The 26,863-nt window shown below is 28.0% G+C and overlaps 5 protein-coding genes across 13 annotated transcripts; 1 reads left to right on the top strand and 4 right to left on the bottom strand.

Moving 5' to 3' along the window:
* Positions 1–104: 104 nt before the first annotated feature.
* LOC126869559 (uncharacterized) lies at positions 105–5,742 on the bottom strand. The gene is made up of 3 exons (XM_050626258.1): positions 1,319–5,742; positions 966–1,247; positions 105–886 (listed from the first exon to the last, which is right to left on the bottom strand). The coding sequence occupies exons 1-3, from the start codon at positions 5,296–5,298 to the stop codon at positions 310–312; spliced, it is 4,839 nt and encodes a 1,612-aa protein (XP_050482215.1). The 5' UTR covers positions 5,299–5,742; the 3' UTR covers positions 105–309.
* A 106-nt stretch (positions 5,743–5,848) lies between these two features.
* Positions 5,849–13,543, top strand: LOC126869584 (dual specificity protein phosphatase CDC14C-like). 2 transcript variants are annotated; one of them, XM_050626362.1, is made up of 9 exons: positions 5,849–7,112; positions 7,220–7,441; positions 7,559–7,818; positions 7,916–8,216; positions 8,309–8,678; positions 8,774–9,106; positions 9,187–9,315; positions 9,509–9,757; positions 10,519–13,543. In XM_050626362.1, the coding sequence occupies exons 2-9, from the start codon at positions 7,390–7,392 to the stop codon at positions 10,559–10,561; spliced, it is 1,737 nt and encodes a 578-aa protein (XP_050482319.1). In that variant the 5' UTR covers positions 5,849–7,112; positions 7,220–7,389; the 3' UTR covers positions 10,562–13,543. The 2 variants fall into 2 exon arrangements, with proteins under 2 accessions (XP_050482319.1, XP_050482318.1); XM_050626361.1 differs by having other exon boundaries at positions 5,857–7,112; positions 9,509–9,796.
* A 495-nt stretch (positions 13,544–14,038) lies between these two features.
* On the bottom strand, positions 14,039–16,234 carry LOC126869602 (protein-serine O-palmitoleoyltransferase porcupine). 2 transcript variants are annotated; one of them, XM_050626399.1, is made up of 7 exons: positions 16,052–16,234; positions 15,647–15,990; positions 15,370–15,562; positions 15,065–15,281; positions 14,879–14,985; positions 14,606–14,772; positions 14,039–14,506 (listed from the first exon to the last, which is right to left on the bottom strand). In XM_050626399.1, the coding sequence occupies exons 2-7, from the start codon at positions 15,867–15,869 to the stop codon at positions 14,064–14,066; spliced, it is 1,350 nt and encodes a 449-aa protein (XP_050482356.1). In that variant the 5' UTR covers positions 15,870–15,990; positions 16,052–16,234; the 3' UTR covers positions 14,039–14,063. The 2 variants fall into 2 exon arrangements, with proteins under 2 accessions (XP_050482356.1, XP_050482355.1); XM_050626398.1 differs by having other exon boundaries at positions 14,606–14,808; positions 16,052–16,230.
* A 91-nt stretch (positions 16,235–16,325) lies between these two features.
* LOC126869572 (protein Son) lies at positions 16,326–21,652 on the bottom strand. Of its 4 annotated transcripts, XM_050626331.1 has the most exons (12): positions 21,195–21,652; positions 20,782–21,105; positions 19,947–20,640; positions 19,704–19,855; positions 19,095–19,240; positions 18,883–18,991; positions 18,666–18,820; positions 18,481–18,591; positions 18,296–18,409; positions 16,959–17,187; positions 16,771–16,886; positions 16,326–16,688 (listed from the first exon to the last, which is right to left on the bottom strand). In XM_050626331.1, the coding sequence occupies exons 1-12, from the start codon at positions 21,511–21,513 to the stop codon at positions 16,548–16,550; spliced, it is 2,610 nt and encodes an 869-aa protein (XP_050482288.1). In that variant the 5' UTR covers positions 21,514–21,652; the 3' UTR covers positions 16,326–16,547. The 4 variants fall into 4 exon arrangements, with proteins under 4 accessions (XP_050482288.1, XP_050482289.1, XP_050482291.1 ...); XM_050626332.1 differs by lacking the exons at positions 16,326–16,688; positions 16,771–16,886 and adding an exon at positions 17,360–17,469 and having other exon boundaries at positions 16,956–17,187; XM_050626334.1 differs by lacking the exons at positions 16,326–16,688; positions 16,771–16,886 and adding an exon at positions 17,360–17,422 and having other exon boundaries at positions 16,956–17,187.
* A 402-nt stretch (positions 21,653–22,054) lies between these two features.
* LOC126869607 (death-associated inhibitor of apoptosis 1-like) lies at positions 22,055–26,635 on the bottom strand. Of its 4 annotated transcripts, none has more exons than XM_050626407.1 (3): positions 26,548–26,635; positions 23,813–24,686; positions 22,055–23,709 (listed from the first exon to the last, which is right to left on the bottom strand). In XM_050626407.1, the coding sequence occupies exons 2-3, from the start codon at positions 24,650–24,652 to the stop codon at positions 23,329–23,331; spliced, it is 1,221 nt and encodes a 406-aa protein (XP_050482364.1). In that variant the 5' UTR covers positions 24,653–24,686; positions 26,548–26,635; the 3' UTR covers positions 22,055–23,328. The 4 variants fall into 4 exon arrangements, with proteins under 4 accessions (XP_050482364.1, XP_050482361.1, XP_050482362.1 ...); XM_050626404.1 differs by having other exon boundaries at positions 26,455–26,623; XM_050626405.1 differs by lacking the exon at positions 26,548–26,635 and adding an exon at positions 24,757–26,439.
* Between the last annotated feature and the right edge of the window lie 228 nt (positions 26,636–26,863).

Genomic DNA, 26,863 nt, shown 5'->3' with positions numbered 1-26,863 from the left:
ATTGTGTACTATCTTATCTATCTGAATCATATCTTAGCTATGATATAAGAGATAGGGCAAATGCAAAATCGATTTTCTAGGAAATTAAACCTTTAGTAAAAAAATTATCTACACATTTTGATTTATTTTTACATAAGAAATCACACTTTCTGTGTACCATACAATACAATATTTCTAGTCTTATTCTATATATTGCTTATATACATGAATACATTATTATTTGTATAATACTATAAACACAGTTTCTGAAATATTGTAGATATTTTTAAAGATCAAAATAATTTTAACTTTTTTATACATTACAACTTATTACACATACTTCTTTTCATTTAACAAAGCATTCTTTAACTTTTCTTCAAGTAAGTAGCTTTGTTTTTGATGTTCTTTCAAACGATTTTCAATTTTTTTTGAAATATGGTGCACTTCCATTACTTGACTACGACTATTTTCACAAAACGTTGCTAATGGTTCAAGTTCATACTTGCTTTCTTGAAATTTATTTAACTTCCGTTTCTTTACCGCTGGTTCATTAATATCGATTGTTTTCTTATTTTCTTTTTCAGTCTCTTGAACATTAATATTTTTTGGTACAATTTTATATTCGGTTAATAGATTAGACTTTAACCACCATGGTAAAGTTCGAAAACATTTCAAATAATTCTTATTGTAAATTACTTTCAAATCTTTAGCAAGAAGATATATTTTCTGCTTAATAACATATAACAATACATCGATAAAATTCGACACAGTTGAAATTCCAGTTGTAATAAACAGATTACTCAATATATTATCAGATATTTCATCACCAGAAGTAAATAATGCTTCTTGACAATAATTTGTTATATATTGATGAAGTATGATACTATTATTTATAGGCCATGGATACCTAGAATACATATTAATAAATTGAATTAAATATGAAAACAGTATTAAATATAATATAAAATATTTATGATACTACTTACTTCCACTGAGGCAACTTAAAGCTAGACATTACTCTTTCTAATTTTGCTTTATACTCTTCACTTTTCCAAACATCATCAAAATGTTCATAACTACATGGCATCATATAGTGATTTTTAACGAACTTTCTAAACTCTGGGGCAAATTTTGTATACATAAAAGATTCAGGGTCTAAGATTATGTCTATTACATGAGAAACTGCTTCGTTATGTAAATCAATTATAAATTTAGGCTTCTCCAGAGCATGTAATAATTTTTCATTGAAGAACGAATTATCATATATTCTGTAAAAATTACAAAATGTTATAAAAAATTACATAAATTTATAATAATTAATATTCTTTAATTACAATACCTTAGCCATAAGTCTTCTGTTAAACAAGTATTATAAATATTTTGTAAATAATCCATTTCTAGTGGATTCTGAGGTGATTTGTTAATGGACAACCAAAGAATTGCACTTTGTGTTAAATTTAAAATTGTTTTCTCATTTAAATTTTTTTCATGTATGATTGTGTACACTGACAGATATCCAGATTTCAAAAATTGTTCTAAAGTAGAAATAATTTCTTTATCTTGAGTTTGAAATGTTGAGTCACCCAAAATAAGAAATACAAGTGGTATAGGCATCAGCCTGTCTCTGGATAACACAATTTTTGTTAAACGTTTTACAATAAATTTAATTTCTTCAGAAGCATCTGCTGTAAATAAAAGAGCATCTGATCCTATTAAATGATGATTACTAATCAGGCCTTCAAAATGTCTAATACAAATATGTAATGTTTCACTTTGATTTGGTTGATACAATTTTATAATAGGATCTGCAGAATAATCCTCAGGGCAAAGATACTGATTCATTATTTTTTTATAATGCCATAAAATTGTTTTGTTATGTAAGTTTGGCCAAGAGATAATTAATTTCCAATAACAATTGAAATGTATGTCAATGTTTAAAGATTTCAAGTGTTCTTTAATACCAATGTGGATTATAACAGTAATTGGTGCTAAAGATTCAGAATAATATTTAATATCTCTTATCTCTTTGTACTTTTTGCACATGCTTCTAATAACTAAATCTTGTTCCGTAGTGTACAATAATTTTGCACATTGTTCGCTAGTATGTTTTTGCAACCATACAGGTGTATTTTCTAATGCTGTTCTTTGTTGTTTTTTCTTCAATGCATTAAATCTCCATTTATTGAAATATTTTACAATTACTCTATTTTTTATTTTCACTGATATTTCATGTAATTTTCGTGCATTAACAATTTCCTTCTGTAATAAATTATCACAAATTTCAGAAGTTACCTCGTTAAAAATTTCATTACTGATATCCTCGCTAAAAGTGTTGTAAATATATATCTTATCTGTTTCTTCCTTTACTATAGCAGAACAATGTGCTTGTACTAGTTCTGTTTCTAAAGTGTTTAATATGTCTTTTGCAATATCATTAATCTCTTGCATCCTTTTAATAGATTCTTGTTCTTCTAATTTTAACTTTCCAGTTTTCTCTTCTTGTGGAACTTGCCTTTTTACAAAGAAATTTGACGTTTCATTTGGTATAGTTTTACCCATGAGAGTTACAGGATTTACAATGTTTGATGATTTTGAAATAGTTTGTACATTCGAGTATGTACTAGAAAATACTGTGGAAGATGTAGGATTTTTCATATATATATTTCCTTGTGACATCCCTGAAAATATGCTTTTATTTGTTACTGTTGTAATATCATTGTCTGATGGAGGTTCAAATTGCTTGGAGAATAAATTAGAAGTTTTAGAAGTTGTTGGTGTTACATTCGATACATTAGACAAAATGGAAGATTCATTTGATTGTTGTGCTGATACAAAACTAAATATCCTTGAATCTTTCTGATTTCCTATCTTTGATGTTATTAATTCTGAATTTGTATTTATTTGAAATTTATTTATTTGTGTCTGAGATTTAGAGACACAGGAGGTATTAGCATTGGATTTCATGGCTAAAAGATTTGTATTAGCTTCAGTGGTTGAAACAGTCTTTAATGTAATTGTGTGTTCAGTAGTAAGCACATTTTCATTATTATTTTGACTTTTCTCAGACATTGATATGGATTGCTCATTGTGCATTATATCTTCATCTATAAACTCATATGGATCAGTTGATGAAGAAACAATACTTTTATTTTGATCTTCTGCATTAATAGAATCAGGCATTAAGTAACCATGTGAATCAAAACTATTGTGAGGTTTATGATACTTATAAGCTTTTTCTGGCATTTTTCCTCCTGCTATACATTCTCCAATAGATAAACGTTGCATAATTCTTTTAGAGTCTATTAAATTGCATGCTCTTTTTTGTTTTATATGTAATACAGGCATAGTAAAGTTATGTCTGTTCAATAATACATGTAAGCCATCTTCTGAAACATTTAATCCCACTTGTTCACAAAAATATATAGCTTCATTTTCATCCTCAAAACCTAAAGCATCTATTAATTCATATAATGGATATGCTGTCGACGCAGTCCTGCAATAAGCCTTGACTAATACTGATAATGCTTTTAATCTCACTTGATAAAAATATCTGAGTAAGATGCACGCATTTAAATATGTAGTTTCCTGAACAAGTTTAAAGAATTTATAATAATTATTAGACTCAAGAGCAGAATATGTATCTAATGCAAACTGGACTTCTGATGATTTTTGTATGTTGTTTGGTAGTCTTTGCAAATCCCACATAAAATTGCCATTGTTTAAATTCAATAAAATAATATATGCACGAAATTCAGGTTCATTTTTACAGCTAATTTCTTTTACTCTTAAATCATGATACATGTACTTTAATGATTGTAAGCATTTTGTTAAATTGTCAGAATTAATTTTTTTATCAAAAACAGATGGTTGTTCTGCACAAAGTCTCTCTGAACATACTATATGAAACCTAGCACATTGTTCAACTAACTCTACACTATCAATACAACATAGCTCTTGCTGTGTTATATCTTTCCGAATTCCTCTTGTTCTATCCCATAAAAAATGATACCATTCTCCCAAGTTTGTACCCTGTTGGTCACAAAGATTTACTATCTCGTGAAGTAAATAACTCATAGTCATTTTTAAAGATTTTACTGGTCTCAATTCATGTGCCATTGGTTCTTCTTGATCTGCAGAAGATCTAGAATATTGTTTAACTGCAACCATGTGATTTATTCTATATTCATTGATTTCAAGCTGTTCATACAATGCCACTTGTCTTTTTGACTCACGCATTAAACGTTCTTTTTCAGGACACATATCAGGACATGTTCCAATCATTATTTTAGCTGCTGCTAATGTATGTGATTTAATTTGTCTCATCCTTATAAGTCGATCTCTTGCTTCTAATACCTTATACTTGTCTTCAGAGGTATATGCAGGTTGTTGAATTATATTTTGTAATTCTTCGATACTAGCATTTGGTAATAAATCAGATATTTGACTTTCAGCTTTAAGTTTTTCAGCTTTTGCAGATGTTTTCTCTAATCTTGTAAATGACTTTGACATACTTTTCGACTGTAATATTTTATGTCTTTTAGCCAAAGTCTCATCAAAATTATTTCTACTATGTAAATTATGCTCAAGATTTGTCATAGCATCTAACTCTGATTTAATTTCATCGTCAGATGATTTAAAAAAATTAGATACAATTTGTGATACATTGTAAATCTTGTTTTTTTGTAAATCTTTCTTTTTTGTAGGAGATTTTGGTGGAACGGATAATTTTGTCCATTCTACATTAAATTTTTCTCCTAAATATTCACCACTTTTACTATAAGCTATATTTGCTTCTTCCTTAGTAGTATAAATAATAGTAATTATTTGTTTTCTGGGACGAATAGTAATTTTTAAAAGATTCCCAAATTGAATAAAATATCGTTTTGCTGTTGCTTTTGTAAGTAATGATTGAGGTACATTTGTGCATGTTATTGAATTTTCTGGATTAATTTTAGTAACTTGTGACCTGGAATTTCTTTTTAACTGCTCAAACATTGCAGTATCTTTAAGTGCTTGAGCAAATACATTAACAGCTGGTTTGTAATAATTTCTTGATATTTTCGGCTTATATTGCTTTTCATATATATCCGATTGAAGAGTGGATATATCTTGATTATGAGATTGCGTTGCTAAAATTGGCATAGCAAAGGTAAATGAATTTCTCCTAATATTGGCTGCATCTGATATTTGTTCAAAATCAATCCCAGGGTTAACAGGTCTAGGAGGACTAAGTACATGTGGTTCAGAAAATATAAATGTTTTGGAAATCATACGTTCTGTCGAAAATATATCCCTCTGAATGTCTTCTTTACACTCCATCTTTTCCCCTTTCCTGTCCAAATTTCATTCAGTGAATGTCAAAAACGTTATTCCAAACTACGACCGCCTTCTAGTTACTAACGGCGACATGTCTAATGTAGCTATAATCACAATTACATAAACAGCTCTCAACATTCATACACCAAAAGAAGAGAGAAAATTTCATCTCTGCAAAAGCTGGCGAAAACCGTCCGAAAACTGAGCGGTGACTAGTTGTAAAAAATCAAGATGGAAGACAAGAAGATTCGCGTTCTGTGCATGCGTGACATGCTATGAATCTCTTGCACAGAAACAGAGATACTCTACTCATCTCTGTCTGTCTCGCAAAAACGCAAACTTCATTGATTTTCCATGTTGATTTTTCATGACTCAATTTTCGAACAGTTTTTCCTAGCAAATGCCGAGACATGTTTAAATGATCGTGGTTATAATAACTGGTTAGAGTTAAATTATGCTTGCGATGTATTACACTACCAGAAAAGATTATCACAGCAATTATTTATAATAATTGTTTCACGTTTTTGTTTAAACATATAACTTAATATAAAAACATAATAATACGTAAACATTTTTTAGATAAAATGCATTGTGAACGATATAAATATAAATTACTTTAATTCAAATTCAAAAAGGACTAATGATAATTTATATATAGTATTATAAACTTAACGTTTATTTAAAAGTTATTCCACATGTAGTGTACCACGTGCACGGTGGTACTATTAAGCATTGAACCGCTCTACTTGACAAAATGAGTGAAAAATTGAAAACGGCTATTAGGATGCAAAAATAACTTTTAAAAAACTAATTTTGAGATTCTGCTTTGATCCTCCCTGAATCTAGAATCCTCCTCCTCTTCTTGGCTTCATTCTACCTCCAGACTGATTCTATCTCCAGTCGAGACGAAAACGTTCCATCATCGTACTTGACAACATTGTATAACATGTCAATCAGGGAATGAGAATACGTTCTCAAAAATATTTATGAATTATTTATTTTTAAGACGTGAGCTATTTAAGATCAACCATCTACGGTACATTTCTTGATAAATTACTAATTTATTACGTTTGCTAATAATTAAACTTAAAATTTTCTGAACAGTTTATTTCCTGGCTTTTGAATTCCAATTTTCTTCTTGTCATATCATTTCTACCGGATGAAGAAGATTCAAGTGATGATTAAACTAACGAAGAAGATTGAAGATATATGTTTCGTATATGTATAGACGATTTAAAATTTCGTGCACCTTATGCATATATCGATAAGCATAAAGTCAACTTCATTTCAAATAATAGCGTGACTATGGAAAATGTAGGGAATTTTTATTTAACAGAGTGCGTTGTTTTGTAATTAATGAAATAATCATTTAGTCCTCACCAAATAAAAACTGAAAATCATCACGACGTAATTGTGCTATAAACATGTAACATTAATTGTATATTAACTTCAGAGTTTTTAAATATTATATGAGGCATTTGTAGTACTAGTGAACGTCTACAATGTTTCTTGTTCTAGACATTGAATTCGTACGTCGTCATCAAAGTTTGATATTACAAGGCAACGAAAATGGCAGTGTATTTGAAAAGTACTTTTCGTTTTTATAGGGGGTAATGATGTTAATATATATACAAAATAAACATCTTGCTGATATTTTATAAAATGGTTATATTTGAATAGTAAAAAGAAGTTGCATGATACTTATGAAATATCGTATATTTGAATATACAATATAACCGGAAGAACTCAACAACGTAACTGATCAGCCATCATTATTTCTTCATTGACCAAGTTTGAATCTTGTAACGGTCGCATAGGTAAGTAAACATTTTTTTAATATAGTACATATCGTATTTTCGCGTACGTCATAATAATTATAAATTCGTTTGTATTACACATACCATGCAAATGTAACCGTGTGTAGGTACTTAGATGGATCCAGTTTACCTTTACTACACCTATTCTAACCTTCTGTGTGTTTATATTTATGATCTCTGATTGTGTTAATTAAATTGTATCCTTTCTTATATCGGTTACGCTGATGACAGGCTTACTCAGTTGGTATTCACAATATCAGATAATAAATAAGAACCAATGATGGAGGATACAAATGACTTACTAGTATGTGCATCTGAGTTCATAAAAGGTAAGAAATTAAAAAAAATATACGATAATATGCTATTATAGTACTTAATTTATGTCAAGTAATGTATTATTTAAATGTTTTTAAAATATCACTTATATTTTTTTGCTTATATTGTAGACCGATTATATTTTATAACATTGAGGACAAAGCCAAAGAGTACTCCAAACATCCATTATTTCAGTATCGATGATGAATTAATCTATGAAAATTTCTATGATGATTTTGGTCCACTGAATCTTGCTATGTTATATCATTATTGTCAAAAGGTTAATAAAAAACTTAAAGCAGTAACTCTTAGAAGAAAAAAGATAGTACATTATACAACAATGGATCCATCAAAAAGAGTCAATGCTGCTTTTCTTATAGGAAGTTATGCAGTAAGATGTTATTATATTAATTTCATTCACATTGTTAAATACATATATTTATTATACATATTCAGAAAAATAAGATTCATTAGTATATATTTTTTAGATATTGTATTGTAAACGTACAGCAGAAGAAGCATATAATTGCTTAAATAGTAGTCCTGAAAATCCATCATTTATAATGTTTCGGGATGCTTCTGTTGGTACACCTTGGTTTGAAATATCTTTGATTGAATGTCTTAGTGCCATATATAAGTGCCACAAACTTGGATTTTTTAATTTTCAAGATTTTTGTGTTAAGGAATATGAATATTTTGAAAGAGTTGAAAATGGAGATTTAAATTGGATTGTTCCTGGTAAATTTATAGCATTTTGTGGTCCTTATGCTAAATTTAAAATAGAAAATGGTAAGTTAAGTTTTAGATAAATTTACCTATTCTACCTATGATTCTTTTTTACATTTCTATAATTTATTATCTTTATTTTTTCTTTTTTACAGGATATCCACTTCATGCACCAGAATCATATTTTACATATTTCCATTACAATAATGTAACTACAATTATACGTCTTAATAAAAAAATTTATGATGCTTCAATCTTCACAGATGCAGGATTTGATCATAAAGATTTGTTTTTTATTGATGGTTCAACTCCAACAGATTCAATCATGCGGCAATTTCTTAAAATAGCAGAGAATGCAAGTGGTGCTGTTGCTGTACACTGTAGAGCAGGACTTGGTAGAACAGGTTCATTGATTGGTTGTTACATTATGAAACATTATCACTTAACAGCTCATGAAACAATTGCATGGATACGAATATGTAGACCAGGTTCTGTAATTGGACATCAACAGGAATGGTTGGAAAAGTATGCATCGTTATTAAAATATCAATATTTACAGCTTGTGTTTTAAAAATAGTACCATCTTTTGACACCGAAAGATTAATAATTTTATATTTTAGGAAAGAAGCATATCTTCATTCTTTATTAAAAGAGCCACTACAACCTCAAAATGAAAATCCAGTTCATGAATACGGTATATATTCTATAACTGGTAGACCGAAAACATCATTCTTATCCAATTTAAAAAGTGCTCATGTGGTGCAAGATAATGTTTCGGGAATAATGCATTGTGTGGATGGAATTACATTAGATGATCATGCAAGCACTAGCACAACTAAATATACAACCTTAACTCAGGGTGATAAATTAAATCAAATTAAAGCTAAAAGAAAACGATTACCAACAAATCATACTTCTCTTAACACAACTACTAGACCATCAACAGTAGTAAAGTAAAAATCATAATAATACAATTTAACTTATTGTGAAAATACAGAATGTTGTAGTTAATACATGAATATTATCCTTTCAGTCCATACTTAAGGTCATTATTACAAACAAGAACTCAGAAAAATACAATTAATACATTAACTGGAAATAAAGAAAAAGATTCTACAAAAAGACTTCTCCCTAGATCTACTACGACAACTATTGCTAAAAGGTTAGTTAAAATGTATTCAATATATTTAAAAAAGAAAGAAATTCACAAGTTATTTACACTAATCTTTTTGCCCATTCCACTTTTGGCTAGATTACTTTGCAATTTAACTGATAAATGTCATAGAAGTAAATACGAACTTATTTAAAAGTATATCAATATATAATTTATTTAAAGTTTATACTAAAAATTATAGAAACAGTTGGCTAGTCAGCAGTACATGTGAACCATCTCCGCCTCGTATTAAGTCTACTAAACCAACAACAAGGCTCCACAATATCAGCAACAACACATCTTCCACTACTCGTGTTACTACGATGCCTGTATCAAAACCAGTGACAAGGGCCAGTATCAAAACTTCTTGTATCACAGAAACACAATCGACAAATTCGTCCGCAAACAATTTGATAACACAACCGCAGCGAGGCATGAATATGATCCTCAGGTCTGCAGATCGAGTAAATCGCTATCATTCTCTAAGACAGTAAGTCTTTGTAACTGTTACTTTCAAAAGGCTAAACAAATTAAGTAACAGTTATATAGTTCTTTTCATAAACAATTCTCGATTGCACTTTTTAAATGAGTTTTTTTTCCACATTATATTATATTTAAAAATGAACAATACTGTATGAGACAATACTGTAACAAGACTTCATATAACTAGCTGTATATATTGTCTACTTTATCTGGGAATCATAATTTATTGTATATATTTATATTTAGAAAGATGTAAAACTATATATATAAACCTTACATTTGTCATTAACATTAATTTGCATGCAGCATGAATTTTTTATTAATTTAAAATATGCATGTATTGACAAGAAATTTATTCAATTTATTACAGAGTAATTTTTAACCTTTGCATTGCATAATTAATATTTTCAACTCTTTGGAAATGTTCCAATCTGAAAAAAAAATTAATTTTTCTTTTTCGTATTTGTTGTGTTATTATCTTCAACCATAGTCATATCACAGTATAAAGGTTAAGAGACTATCAGACTTTAAGAATGAAATGATATATTTATTAACTTTTATACATAAGAACTTTTTGCTGAACTGATACAGAACATGTTTAAATAGTACAAGAATACAAATTTATGTAGCATTTATTCTGTGAAATTAAATAATGTACAATTAAAGCTTAAATAACAAGCAACGCTAAAATTGCTAACAAATTGCTTCTATTCTTTCTATGACTTGCAGTGCGCGTACGACCAAAAGTTATAAAACTGCATTTATCAGATGACTAACCGATATTCTCAATGGCATTGGAGAAGACAGTCCGGTAGCTCAAGCACCTCGACATCGCAGAAGATCTCATCGTTTAAATTCAATCATTCAGTAAAAACATCATACTAATCATCAATTTTCAATTCAAACAATTGTTTTTGTCGCGATCAACGAAGATCAAGTAGATCTACAGCTGCTATCATAGTTTTTTCTATGGTTCACTGGTAGGTTGTTTAGGTATGGTTTCTTGTAGTTATATTTTATGTTTATATTTGAAACGTTGGATTATAAGTTTCTCATAATCATACAATTTTTTCTCTTTGTGGCTTTTAAAGATTCTTCCTTATTTCGCGACACATTGAACGATAAATAAAATAAAAATATAATAATATGATTTTATCAAATTTGATTTACTATGTTATCTTTCTGCTGGTCAGAAAAAATAATATTATGGATAAATATCTTCAAATAATTAAATTCGAAAATTTCCACTTTGTCTACTTATTACTCTTTTAATATAAATTTATGTATTACTTGATTTTATTCAAACTTCGATTTTATTAAAAGAATAGTAACTATTGTCAAAATGGTAATTTCTCTCTTATGTAGAATTTTTGTATTTATTTTAAATCATGTTATCAGCATTTTTCAATATGTTATCAAGAACTAGTATACAGAAACTTGTATAAAACGATTGACATTTATCATTATTTCCTTTTTTTGATATTTTGAATTATTATTAATTATTAAATTTGATTTTAATGTTTATTTATGTGGCAATTATTTTTACGAACTATAAGTTTTATTACATTCAATAAGAAAAATAATGAAATGAATAGAAACTTAAAATCCCAATATGTGCATTCTTACTTATAACTATGTAATTAACATAATTTATTTATCTTAATGTAAAAGGTAAAGTCACCCATACATAATTCTTGAATTATAAAAGAATATTATGTATACTAAATAGATTTTTAAACTTTAAATTAAAACAACATTTTGTGATGATCATAAATTTTGTAACTAGATAGATTGTAGAAACTTGTTATTGTGCTAATCATATTACTGTTCTATATAGTATTCTTTAATAAGAAATTGCAATCCTAATGTAAGAGAGATCAATTTATGTATAGTACTTATATAAGTGCTACATGACATGAAGTTATATGATCAGTATAATTATACTAACGATATGTAACAATTTTAACTGGGTCTTCAGGTTATCTTATTTTATATCTTTACCTTTTTATATTGTTTTTAACACAAAACGTGTAGAAAATGTTATTAAGCCCTGGTACACATGAGTGTGTGACTCCGCTATATGAAACAAAGTTGTTGAGTTGCACAGCATCACGTCATTTATTTCTACCCGTTTTCAAAGATATCATTAAAGTTATTTTGCAATACAAACTTCTTGTCATCATATCTTATCATGAAAAAAAACAGATAGTTTAAACAAATGAAATAAAATATATTGAAAAAACGATTTGGTTTATTAACAATTTTATTACATTTGTTTAATATAAACCCAATTAAAAATAATTCTAAACTTTCATATTTCTTCAAATAATCTGAGGATACAGTTATATATATTAACTTTCATTTTGTAGCCTTATATAGAGTGTAAATAGAGGATGTAAGCTTAATATTCGAAATGCTGTTAAATATAAAAATAAGGTGATAAATTGTTGCTGTTATAAGTGTTTATATATTTTCACGCTTTGTTTTTTCTAGATAAAAATCACTGCTTTTGGATGTTCTTAATTATAACAGTATTTACAAAACAAAACATCTAACTTGATCAATATTTTTCGTGACTTTTATACTTCTTCATAGTCTACTATTTTTATTTAAACTGCTTTACTAAATGCTATCTGTATTCTTTGCCACATAATGTTACTCTACATTTGAAAATCTCAATTTGATAAGAGTATATTTTGAAAAATATGCTTAATAATACTATAAAAATATTATTGTATCCCTAAGTTTTTAAATATGTAAAAAGAATTGCGTGAACTTTATCATTGCGTCGATAATAGAATAATAACTGAAATATACTCGTGTAAATGTGTTCGTGTATGATTCTGCACGATACATAGTACGATTTATATAGAATTATTGTTTTATTCCTTTTATTAATAGAATATGTATACAAGTTAGTAAATATGTCAGTACTAATATGTAATACGTCGAAAATATGAAGGGTTTAATTACAGATATCTTTTAGAAAAATATAATTGTATACATAATTTATAATATGTATATATACGTATAATGTGTATATACAAACAAATTTGATGAATATTTTAATAAATTAACGCACTTCTTGAAAAAATATTATTGATATACATATAATGGAAAGATATTTTATTAATGTAAAATAACATATTGTATGTTATTAATATTTAAGGCTAAAAAGAAATTACATTTTTGTTAATTAAAAAGTTATTGAATAGATCACAAACATCATTACCTAGAAAAAAGAAATTGATTTATTAATAAAAATTATAAATATCTCTCATGTACAAAATTTTCGTGTATAATTTTGCAGTTGTAAATTATATAGTTGAATATAGAATTATGTATATATCATGATCAGCTAATATTAAAAACATAAAATATGCTCTCACTGCAGTATATTAGAGAAACTTTACGTGTACAAGAGTTAGTATTCTATTTCAATTGATTATCATTTGGTTTATAAATAATGTTCTGCTAGTATGTAGTGTGTTATATGAGAAAGAGAAATGAAGAAAAGGGGAAATAGGTATGTATGAACATATAATTTCAATTTTTGCCTTAAATACGCAATTCGATATTGGATACAAAATTTTTCATATATTTTATTAAAAACTAGGATACAAGTAATTCTAAAACATTTTTTCCTTTAGTGTTTCTAATTTAAATGCAATATACAGCACATTATGTCATAATATTACAAACATAATGTTCTTTATTGTATGATTCATTGTGAGCAATAAAAATTAAAATACGACATTATTGTATTTTGATTGAAAAAGTACTTTTATTCGCTATTATGATTATGTTGAATTTTAATAATATTCATCAGCTTGATAGCATAATATATGTCACTGATGTCTTTTTTAACAATACATAAAGTTTTTAGCGTTATTTGACATTAAGTATATTATTATTTATATTGATTTATTACTAATTATTTGATATTATGCTTTATGTACACTTACATTCAAATATACTTTATAGTTGTTATATGGTTAATATGACTAAAAACCATGTATTTTACCTATTTTACAACTTTTAGAATTCTTGTGCTTGTCTCATTTATGTTGATAATTCCTACAAAAATCTATTAGATACTTTTCGGCTTATATTGAATATTACAATTATTAAAAAAAGAATAACATTTATATTCAAATTTAGTTAAATAATAAGTTATATATGTGATGTACATGAATTACTGATACAAAAAACAATATTAAGTGTTCATTATTAGAAATGTGTTAAAAAATAAATATTTGTGCTTACAATTAGTACTATCTGATCAAAAAATATATGCAGTATGTAGCAAATACTACCCAATGGCTAGCAAATCCAAGTTGAGACCATTTTTCAATAGTATGAATGTAACTATATCCTGTTTCTTGTAACTCAGATGTATCAAACATAAGACCTAAATAAGCTAGATGAAAAATTGATAGTCCAGAAAACATCATGTTTATTAAAAGCACCCACCATGAATTGTGAATGTTATATGCATGTGTACATTTAGTTTTGGTGCACTGCTTTGATGCAACACATGCATCAAAAATATTAGCAAGCATATATCTAAATTGAAATTCTACATAAGTATAAAATCCAAGACTAAGCAAAACTGCTGCTAACTGAAAATTTAACCCATGTAAAAGAGCACTCGTTAAATATGTCATTGTTACAGCTCTAAACTTTCCCAAATATTTAATGCTGGGACGGAATATATCTGAAAATTTATATAAAAACATATAATACTTTCAAAATTATTAATGATAGAATTTTAAATATGTATGAATTATATGAATAGTTTGGATGTTTAACGTACATGTTTTTAGCCAAAAATGCATTGGTATATTCCAACAAATAACAACATGCACAAGTGAATGTGGTAATTCTATTTTTAATGGTTTCACTACAGTACTTAATGTAGATGGAAATCCTCCTAGTAATAATAAACTGGATGCTATATATGAAATAAAGTAATGAGACATTCTGAAAGATAATGCATCTCTATAAGCTAATAACCATCTAAAAATATGAAAGTATATTAAAACTTATTATATTATAACACATAATATATATAATAATATTTACTAACTTCCAAGAAGTTTCTGCGATCATCCATTGTGCCCAACAATTTGAAATAGACAAAAAAAGCAAGGATAAGAATACATGCTGAATAGTATATAATATCCACCATTTATCCTAAAATTAGAAAATATTAAATTTTTAATTTTGTTTATAGTAAATATATGACATGTACAATAATAACAATTGTACATACTTGATGAGTTGTGTAACGTATTGATATATAATCTTTAAATGATATCCATGGACCAAAGAGGCAAGTGACACTACAAAACATATATCCCATATACGCAAAGATATTAGGTAAATCATTTGTATCAGATCGGTCTATCGCTATACTAATCGTTTTCATTGCCATAGTCATTACTACACTCCGTATTTTATGCCATACTATAGATGACATAGTAAATTCACTGAAAAACGTTAAAAATTATAGATGAAAATTGATTGCATATACATATATATTTTTGACATTTAAAGTAGTTAATGTCTAAACCTTACCAATATGTTATAATAAAAAGTGATGGTAAAAATATGCCCATGTATTTACAATATTTTTTGGGTATATGTAAAGTAATATATGAAATCGTGCAAAGTATTAGTAATGTATATAAACATTCTGCTACATAACGATAAATATTACATATACCAATCAACATTGATAATATATGAAAAGTTCTATGTGATACATGTCCTGCAACATTAGATTAAACATCAATTGTCCAAATTTATATTTCTTTATCATATACGTAGGTACATTTATAAAAATATGTCTTACGAGAATATGCACATAATCTAAATATTATAGTAGAAATAAATAGTGGCAATATATATGATACTGTATCATAAATAGTAGGTCGAAGACAATATTGATATAATTCAAATAACGTTTCTCTTTCCACATTTTCATATTCGTATTCATATTCCACATCTTGTAAATATTCGTGCTCCACAAAATCAACTTCATCGTCGTAAAAAATTGGAACTTCTACATCATCCATTACAAAAGAAATGAAATTGCCGGTGTTTCACTTTTATAGCAATTTTAATGTCAATCGTGATGCCATTTCATTTATTCTAATTAAATGATAATTATAATCTTTTTGGGGACGATTGTAGTATCTATAAAAATAAAAAAATAAAATATTAAGTTAAACATTATTAAGAACTTTAAAATTTATACCTGATGTCAACAATAACCTATTCAGTATCACTTCTACACTCTGATATAGTTCACTTTTTATTTAATAATTATTAGACGAATTGTTATATAAAAACTCATAATTCATTTATATGATAAAAAGCAATTTATTAAATATAAAGATAATTGAATATTCAGTATCAAAAAAGGTAAGATACGAAATACTTAGGTACATAAATTTATAATATGACAGTGAATATCCTTATGTCTTCATTTCATTTATTAACAAATATGTAAATAAAAAAAATCCTTATAGTATGATATACATATTTTATTTGTTTCATTTACATTATATTCTTATGATAATTATGTTTAAAATAATAATTAGTACTAAATATTTAAATAATTAATAGTAAAAATGAAATGTGTTGAAATGTTGAACATTATATACAGTAAAAAGAATAAAGTAACTTATACTTTTAAATTTACAATTTTTATACATTGTTACTTATACTTTAATAAAATTATTGATTTACTTTCAAGATTTTGTAATAGGCATAGAATTAGGCTCAGGTAACAATCCTAATGTTTGTAAACAAATCTGTGCTGCTTCTGCCTTAGCTTGTTTCTTGTTTGGACTCGCAACACTTGGTTTGTATTCAATTCCATTTACTTTTACCTAGGATACAGTATTAGATATATATACATAATTTAGAAACAAAAAAGACACACAAGTATAATTAGCACAAAATTACACATACTTTAAACAGGAAATTTTTTCTATGATCTGGTCCACATTCAAAACATAATTCATAAACTGGTGCACCAAGTTTTCGTTTTGAACAATATTCGCCTAATAATGATACTGGATGTTTACCTGCAATATATAAATTTAAAATTATTTGTTATATCAAATTGCTACAATATGTAAATTTTCACTAAAATATACCTTCTAAAGTTTTGATTGCTGGTACTAGTGGTTTGGTTGCTTTCCCTATTTTTTGTCCGATGTCTTGCTCAGAAACAAGTCCTCGTTTATCCAATTTTACTTCAAGCTGCAAGGGCTCAAGAGTACCTTCTTTATTTTTTCCCAAACCCTCCCCTGGTCGCCAACCCATCTTCTGTAGTAAAGCCATACCCATCCCACCCGAAACAGGCTGTGCTGATACTAATTGGTCCTAAATAGTTTTTTAAATTAAGATATAATGAATTTCACAATGTTAATGAAATTAAAAGTTAAAAATGAGAGAAACATATAATCAAAATTAATAAAATAATTTAGTTATTCTATATGCAATTAATATTTTTTTTTTAACATTATTCTAATATTTTTGGGGTGAAAATACTTACCAAAAAAATCAAAATTTGACATCACGCCGCTGAAGTTGTTTCTTCTCTGACGTAGCTATGTGCCTGTAACAAACCCTCAGGTGGATGCAGACTAATGCTAAATATCCCAGCTTTATAAACAAAAGATACAGTAACTCCAGATGAAATCCTGTGATAGGAAGCTGATGATAATTAGCAATAATCTAACAAGAGCCCATTATATACAAGAATTTCATGTAATCAATATTTCTATACACTTATCTTTGTTTTAAGTACACCTACAATTTATTTTCTTAAATACTAAATGTAAAGTATAATTACATTAATTATATAGTCTAATCATACAACACAAAAATCTATAAAATAATGGAGCTCCTGTGTCCATGCAGGCACAGAATCTACTTCTATGTAAGAAATAGTCTGTGCCTACATTACAGTTCTTATCAGATCTGCTATATATCAGAATATAGCATTGATCTTGATAGAGACTGTACCTGAAAACTTGTTACAGGCAATATCAGTATCAGGTAATGCATTGTTAAAAAAAAGAAAGAAAGAAAAGAAAAGAAAAAGATATGGAAAGAAAAAAATGAAATTGTATTATGTACATATATATAACACAACAGTGTCAATATATGTCTTAATGTTCATATTTATCATCTTATTAGTACTATAAATTATAAATTAGGTTACAAATATGTATTTAATTAGATTATTCCTACCAGAATTGCTTAAAATAGTTTCCCATACTTTATATATATATATATATATATATATATATATATATATATATATATATATATATATATATATATATATATATATATATATATATATATATATATATATATATATAGTATAGTATAGTATAGTATTTTAAGCAATATATATATATATATTCTATATATATATATAGAACAACAAATAACAAGATAAATTATCTAGTAATAGTGTTACCTTACGAGCCCAGGCTTGATAACCTGAAGTAAGCTCTGCAGGTGAAAGTACTTTGGCTCCTGTACTCCCAGTAAATTGACCTGGCATTTGTTTACTCTCAGCCCATGTTTTCATCTATGTAATACACAAATAACAAATATATGAAAATATTAAAATATTTGTTAAGTAATTACATACAACAGTACCTCATTTTGTGCTCTATACATTTCATTTTGAGCACATACATCATTTGGATTTTCTCTTAATTTTCTCATTGCTGCTAATCTTTGAGATACTATTGAACCAATATCTATTGGCTGAAAATATAATGTACATATAAATGCAAGTATATATGTAAAACAATTAAATAATAATTATCTATTTTCTATACCTCTGCTGCTATCGAGTGAGAAAAAACTGCCGACTGCACTGGATATATGGATGTAGTCGAAGGTGTTATAGGAAAAGATTCAGTTGGGACAGTAGCTGGTATAAATTGTTTTTTCGTTTCTGGCTTCTTTGGGGCGACTGGTATCCATTCATTTTCTGCAATATACAAGAAGTTTTGAATGATAAAATCATTTTGATTATAATAACAAAAACATTACCACTTTTTCTATGATGTTGTCCACTTGATACAGGAAATTGTAAACGTAATTGATTTGATGATTCTATTGTTTTTTCTTGGAATGTTTTGGTTGGTAATTGCTTTGCATCCTAAAACGTAATAATTATAAATAATTTATTAACATAATACATATACATAATATATATACAGACGCAATATGTATTTAAAAATATATATATATATTAAACTTACCTTAATATTCATGATAATAGAACTAGGTCGACCCTTTAGTAAAAAAGGATGATGAAAACCTTTTTCAGATTCACTTCCATCTTCTTCTGAAGAGATACTTGAAAGTTCTCCTAATGCCTCAGATTTTGATAATGACTTGCAGAAGTCTGAAATAAAAAAATAATTATTATTGTAGCGGGACATCAGCTAGGGAACAATTGGAGCCATGCTGTTGTTTTGCCTCGGAGTACCAATATCGTTAGGATATACATAATGTAATAATAAACCAACTCCGGGCAAAACAATGTCGCCGCTACGTGTAACCGTCTAACAAAGGCGAATTGAAATTTACCGGTACACCCTCGACCAGTATAAATAAACAAACACACAGTCTTTAGCGAATCAATTAGTACCGAGCATCTTAGCATACATTCTCTTAACCACCTGTATCGAACAATCTACGGTTGAGTCTGTATTAATTACTTTAAAATATATTTGACGGTTCCAACATCGAGTAATCTCATTATTGAACTACCACACGACCAACTATCCTCATTATAAAAGAAAATTATTAGAAAATAAAATTACTAAAGATTATTATAAAATAATTATTTTTATCAAGGTATATACCTGTGAGTTCATCCACAGTTTTCCCTCCAGCTTGTATTGCAGCAATAGCTTTATCTTGTTGTACCAATGGTAATGTACCTTGTTTAATCATGTTTATTGCATTTCTTCTTGCTATTTCTAACAATTTCTTTTTATCAATTTCTATCCGTTCCCTTACAAGATATGGAAATTAATGAATTATACATGTAACTGTAAATCTGTATATATTGACATATACATATAGTTATAAAAAATAATACTAACTTTCGTTCTCTACTTCTACTTCGTCCTCGTACATATTTATCTCTGCTTCTATCATCACTGCGGCTTCTATGTCTTCGTCGCTGTCTACATTTCAAAGATTCTCGTTGATCACTACTTCGACTTTTGTTGTATCTATCTCTACTTTTATCTCTTCGTTTATCCCTTTCTCTACTTTTACTTCTACGTAAACTCACACGTGTACGAGATTCAGATCTTCTTCTCTCTTGAGAATGGCAATTATGGGTGTGCTTGCTATCTTTGTTTATTGTAATTTTGCTGTTATAATTATATGCTTTTTCTTTGTATTCATTATCCATATACAATTTTGATTTTTCTATTCCTTCTGATCTTTTGTCCACATCTCCTAATCTTTTCTTTTCTTTCTCCCTCAAAATTAATCTTAAATCATTTCTTGCTGTTACTTCTCCTTTTACAGGACTCAATGGGGCTCTGTTTTCTACCTTTTCTAAAGTTGGACTCAAAGTTGATGATCTAAATGAAGTACAACGAATTGGACTAGGACTTAATGTTGGAGTTCTATTATCTGTACTACTATCAGATAATTCACCATCTTCCATTCGAGCTGCCTTTTCCTTTTCTTTATTTTCTATTTCTCTAACTGTATCATTATAAACTATACTATTTTTAAGATCTTTTATCAATATTTTCCCTTGATGTCCTTGCTTTGGTTTTTCTGTGTATAGAAAAAGATATTACAGTAGCAATATATATCAATATGGATAATGATTTTTTATTTAAACTAAGACTTAATGAAAAAAATGTATATTAATCAACAATATATTTTAAAATCATTTTTAACATAAATGGTACAAACCAAGAACTTTAGATATTAATTGCTCTTCAGGATCATCTTCAATTTTTTTTGAAATAGGTGGCAATTGAGGACTATCGGGTTCCTTTGTAAACATATTTTCTAATTTTGGATTTTTTTTAATTATTAATTTCTCAAAACTTTCTGATCCATCTACATCTTCTTTTCCTAGTCCATTATCTTTATTATAACCTTTCTTTTTCATATTGTTGCATGTATCAAGTTTTGATATTTTACTTTTGGGTTCATCTGAATCTGACGACTTACTTGAATCATCTTCATGTCTCCGTTTTGTTTTTTTTCTATGCTTTCTTTTCTTTTTAATATCTATTTGTTATAAAAACAAATAATGTTTAATCGTAAATAATATATACACTTACCTATTTCTCTAGTTATTAATAATGTTTTGATATTACTTTCAAGATCACTGTTACTCTCAGAAGAATTTCGCTTTGACTTTTTTTTATGTTTTTTGTCTTTGTGCTTATGTTTCCTCTTAGTTTTTTTTTTCTTGACCTGAGATTTAATAGGTTTCTCAATTTTAACACTTGCATTTGGAACTTGCTGATCAGTATTTTCTGATGACACTATTTCTTCTTCAGCATCAAATGTGCTAAACAACTCTGTTAAAATTTCATTTGAAGATTTTTCTGGCAGTCCGGGTTCCGGCTTAATTTTTATTCTATCAACACCGACAGTTGTAATTAAATTTGCAATATCAAACAGATCTCCCATTGCTGATATTAATTCATTGTAATGAGTTACAAAGAACACAAATATTTAAATCTGTATCGATTTAAGATATTAGCATCCATCACATTCTATCATTTCATTTATGTCATACTATCGTATCGAACAGTCGCCATTTTAACAATCACAGCGACATCTAAATAATTAAAACTATGAAGAAAGAAAACATTTTATGTATCTTCCATAAATAAATAGAGATAGATCATCCTAAGAGTAATATAGTTATTTTATTTTTCATTCAAATTATAGCTGTATGTTCCATCCTTATCGTTAGGTTTTTTACATGTTAAAATCTTTGTATGATTTATCATATATTTATACTTTAATTTGAAAAATAAAAAATATCATAATATATACATATGTATATGAGAACGTTAGATAAAAATGAACGTATCAGAGTATATATAACAAAAAGACTACATATACAATATTAGATGCTTTAAATCAGAATTTAACAGAAATTATTTTTCAACTAATGCTAAGACTACAATATGTATACTTTTAAAGGTCATTTAAAGGGTAATAATAAAGATATTGTACTTTTTTATTATACATGGTCATTAAAAAAGTTATATTTCTAATATACATACATACTTTAATGAAATTTGTATCCTATTTTCGACATATTACAAAAACGCTTTTAGGATTTTGATGATTTTTACAGAACATGTAAATGTATATGTAACAACGTATTAAAGAAACAAACAAAAAAAGATACGACAATCCATTTAACATATGTATAAAAAAAGGCGCAATAAATAGAAAATTAATAATATTGGCGTGTAAATTTTGAATATACAAAATTTTAGAATATCTTAGAATATTACATAAAATTTAGCAATTTTACCCAATATTCAACTTCACATGGAATAAATTTGCTTGAATAAATAACAATATATGAATAATAATAATTTAAAAATTTGGAAATGTTAATAAACGTGTTTGTACTTTTCATTCGTAATTGTATTTTTAAATACCGAAATTGTTTTTTACATACGCTAATTTTTATTGTATTATTTTAGGTTCACATAAATTATTTACTTTACTTAACGCATGAAGTAGAAACTGCAATGGAAATGAATGGAACAATTGTAGATAAAGATCTGTTACATACAGGAAATATATTTGTAATAATTCCACACTTTGCACTTTACTTTTAACTGTCTTCAAAAAATCAATATTTAACTAGAGAAATTTAATAAAAATGCAAGATTGTAATGCATTTCGTATTCTATTTTATTATTTTCTAATCCTTTAATCCCCTATACCAAATACTTACATTTGCTATGATAAGTGATAAATACTTTTTAATCGTGATACATGTTAAAAATGAATTTCTTTATACATTGATGTGAAGAATTGAGAAAGTCTAACGTACACTCATGGCGACGACTTGGCTTCTTTCGCTTTATTGCTCTCGAAACTAGCGCGTTTTTTCGTTACAATTTGATTTCTTTCGCTTTTTTGAGTTGTATCGAAGCATTTCGGGAAGGCGAAATTATTCATTATCAGGATGTATACAAATACTATAGAGCTGTGCTGGCTCGGTTAGCTGGGGCTTGGATTCGTAACCGAGAGATCCATAAGTTCGAATCCGAGTCCCAGTCGATTTTCAACCAGCACACCTGCAACTCGATTTATTCTTAGTTGTATTATGCTTATCTTTAATGCTGTTTCTGGTGGTTCGAAAAAACACTTAAAAGTAAAATTCAAAGGACAGAATCACCATAAATATATCATCCATGTATGCAATGTATTTTTATCTATAATTGTAGTAATACTATGAATATGTATGGAATACTATGGGATGAAAGCTCGTACAGTCATCGTAACAGGTTCTCTACATACTGCACAAGTTGTCATGCCAGGAGCACATTTTACACAAGCAACCATATGTCCACATGGTAAAAATACCACTCCTAATTCTCCGTTATAACAGATTTTGCACATTCTTGCATCATCAGTAGGTTTGGTATTTTGTGTTTTTATATTTGATGGATTTTCTGCTGGCTCGGATTCTAAACTTCTTTTTATGGGTTCTGTATTGCTTGCAATACCCCAAATATCATTATTTTGAGAACTTGATCCTGGTTTGCTTTCTGTCTCTTCTTTCCTTTCTACTTCTACACTTGTAGGTTGTACTTTCTTAATAAAACTGGGTAGATTCATCTGCATTGTTTCCTGAAATAAATACAATATTCATAAGTATGTAATGCAGTTATTAATTACTTATTATGCACATGGCATAAAATATGCAATTAAGGATATAGATTTGTGTACTTACTTCTTTAGAAGGTGGAGATATATGCTGGCCTGTTATTTTATTTACATAATCTTGCCCTTGCACGATTAATAAATAACAGCATTTAGAAAACCACTTAGCGTGTTGCTCCCAAGGATCATCTTCTGGTTCCCAATCTTTCAAACCACCTCCACAGTGGTAACACAAGGTTTGGTCACCTTTCCCAGTATAAAAAAAGCCTGCATCGGCTAATTGTTCTTTTGTTTGTGGCATAGATTTAGGCCATGTTACAAATGTGTGTAACCTAGCATCATAACTAGCATATTCTGGATGTACTGGTCCCTTAGTTCTTCCCAGACCTAAACAGCCAAGTTTAGCTGTGCTTGCTAGTTGTAATTCCATTGAAAAATTATGGTCATCGGGACCAGATGTAGGTCGATATTCTAAACCATAAGGACTACATACATCTCTACTTCTTGGTCTTGGTGGTATCACCGTACCAGGATCTACTCCAATGGGTATATTACCACAGTTCAGTTTACGAATAAATCTACACCTTGCAGACCATCTCTGATGATCGACCATGGGTATATCACCTTCTACCCATTTACATATCTCAACTTCACATTCAAAACATTTTACTTTGTCACTTTCACCCGTATAATAAAATCCTGCAGCTGCAAGCTTTTCAGGTTCAATGTATGTTACAGGCCAATTTTCAAAACTCTGAAGTCTTGCTGCTTCAAAATGGTAATCTATATTATCTGCTTCATCATGACATATATCAGGTGTTACAGAAACTGATGGTGTTAAATGTACATTTCCTGAAGATTTTAAGTTTGTATCATTTCCTAAGTCTCTGTGTTTGATTATACTAATCATTTTATTTGAATTATTGTTAAAAATGTCTTCAAACCTATTAAAAAAATTGTATTTGTTATATAAAATATTAATTGTAAATAAACTTTTATTAAAATATTATTGACCTGCAATTATTTTTTCTACTCTAAATATCTTTCATAGCATCAATTTCATTTTATTAATAAAAATAAGTAAAGTTAACTTGCAATTATATATAATAAAATTGTGCAACATATGGAATATGCATATTTAAATATATACTGCGTTGTATGTACGATCGTATAATACATTTATGGGACATACCACCCGCATTTGATAAGAAAGAGGGAAGGGGAAAGAACTCTAAACTTGTTAGATGATTACAATGCCGTTATGATTCGTGAATGACGGAGTATCATGGACTTTTCTCAGTACATAACGTTGAAATGACGCAGCCTACGTATCGCACACAAACGAAAACTTCCGAGAACTCTCTCTCTCTCTCTCCTTCTCGATTCTTAGAGTTTACACAGGCTCATGCTCTGTTCACCGCCCTGTGCAACGTTGCCGCTTGTATGGCCCGTATTTCAACTTCTCTTGTTGCATTACACCACTGTATGCTCATGAGAATGAAATGCATCGACAAGGGCGTAGCAACTAACATTTTACATTATTTAATACTATAATTTAATGTTACAAAATCTTACTAAATTTATTGGTCAACTAAAAACACCTAAACACTTCATGCTACTTTCCATTTTAAAGTTTTTATATAAAACTGAAAATATGTAATAAATACTATATATATATATATATAATATATTTTAATAAGTACGAAGATCATTTATTAAATCTTAGTTAAAGAAAATTAAGAACCTTCCACAAATGACGTTATAAGATTTTGACTTTTAATCTAATAATAATGTTGTGATACTATTAGGAAAAATTGTAGTTTATACAGATCACTAAACCGGTTTATTAAATTGTATACTAGAAATCTGTAATGGACTTTTTTCTCTTTTTTTCAAAACGCATACTTTTCTAATGTTCCCGTTTAAAAGAAACGTAGTACCGATGCCGATGTCGAAAAATTTTACAATGACTGAAACACGTTTATACGATATAAAATACATATACACATAATAAAAAATGATACAGTTATTAACAACGTATCTAACTTTAAAACAAACTTTTTCAAACAGTATATATTTTTTAATGTTCATATCTCTCTCATGAAAGATTAATAAAACTTGATATAATTAAAATCAGAAAAAGGTAATTAATCGATTAATTAACTTTTATATTTCGTCTCTAAAGTAAGGAAAATATTTTAACAATACGTAAACAAGAAAGAGAGAAATATACAATATATACATCGCGGAATTAAATCTTAAAGTTACACTGAACTTTCACATCTGTTTCATTTTATAACATTTGGCAACAGCGTAATCAAGAGTAGAAAAGGGAGAAGTGGAAGAACACAACGGAAGTTGGTATGCAAGAAAGATAGCCTCAACCAAACATAACTCATTATCTTCTTACAGCAAAAGTTAAAAATTGTTTTTTCAAAATTAGAGTGATTGTACAAATTACTATATATTTATGCTATTTAGAGCACATTTTAATATTTGAAATGTTTAATCGAAAGATACAATTTCTGTATAATTTATGTAAATTCCATAAACTTGTGTAAATTATTAACAATTTGAGTCCATGAAATTATTTCACTAACATGTTTCATATTTTCACTAACAAATAAAGAAACGTTTTCAGTTAATTTTTTCTCGAAAAATGTTATATCTGTACGATTGGTAAAACAAAAATGCATTACATATATAACATACCAATATCAGACGTCCTGACTTCGACAAGTCGCCAAATGTTCGAAAAACACTATTATCAACGTTATTATACAAAACTCGTCCATTCACTCATACCTTTGGCGTGCTTGACACTGAACGTGGCAAAACTCCTGTTTCTACCTCCTACCTATCCTACCCTGCCACATCCCATGATCCCACTCAAGCAACTAATTATCGATATTGCGCATGCGCGTGCAGCACCACGCAAAGAATCTACCTATGCCTAAAGCGGACAACACATTTGCCATTAGTCATTTAGCGCAAAATTTAAATGGAGCTTCGAATCTCATCTTTCTATTATTATTAATTTCCTAGCAGAAGTTTATATACATGATTATAGTCGTATTTGGTAACATACCTAACGTATCTGTCTAACTTCAATTCAGTTCTT

Source organism: Bombus huntii, chromosome 9, assembly GCF_024542735.1.
Source record: "Bombus huntii isolate Logan2020A chromosome 9, iyBomHunt1.1, whole genome shotgun sequence".
Taxonomy (NCBI): Eukaryota; Metazoa; Arthropoda; class Insecta; order Hymenoptera; family Apidae; genus Bombus; species Bombus huntii.
This window is presented reverse-complemented; position numbering and strand designations above follow the sequence as displayed.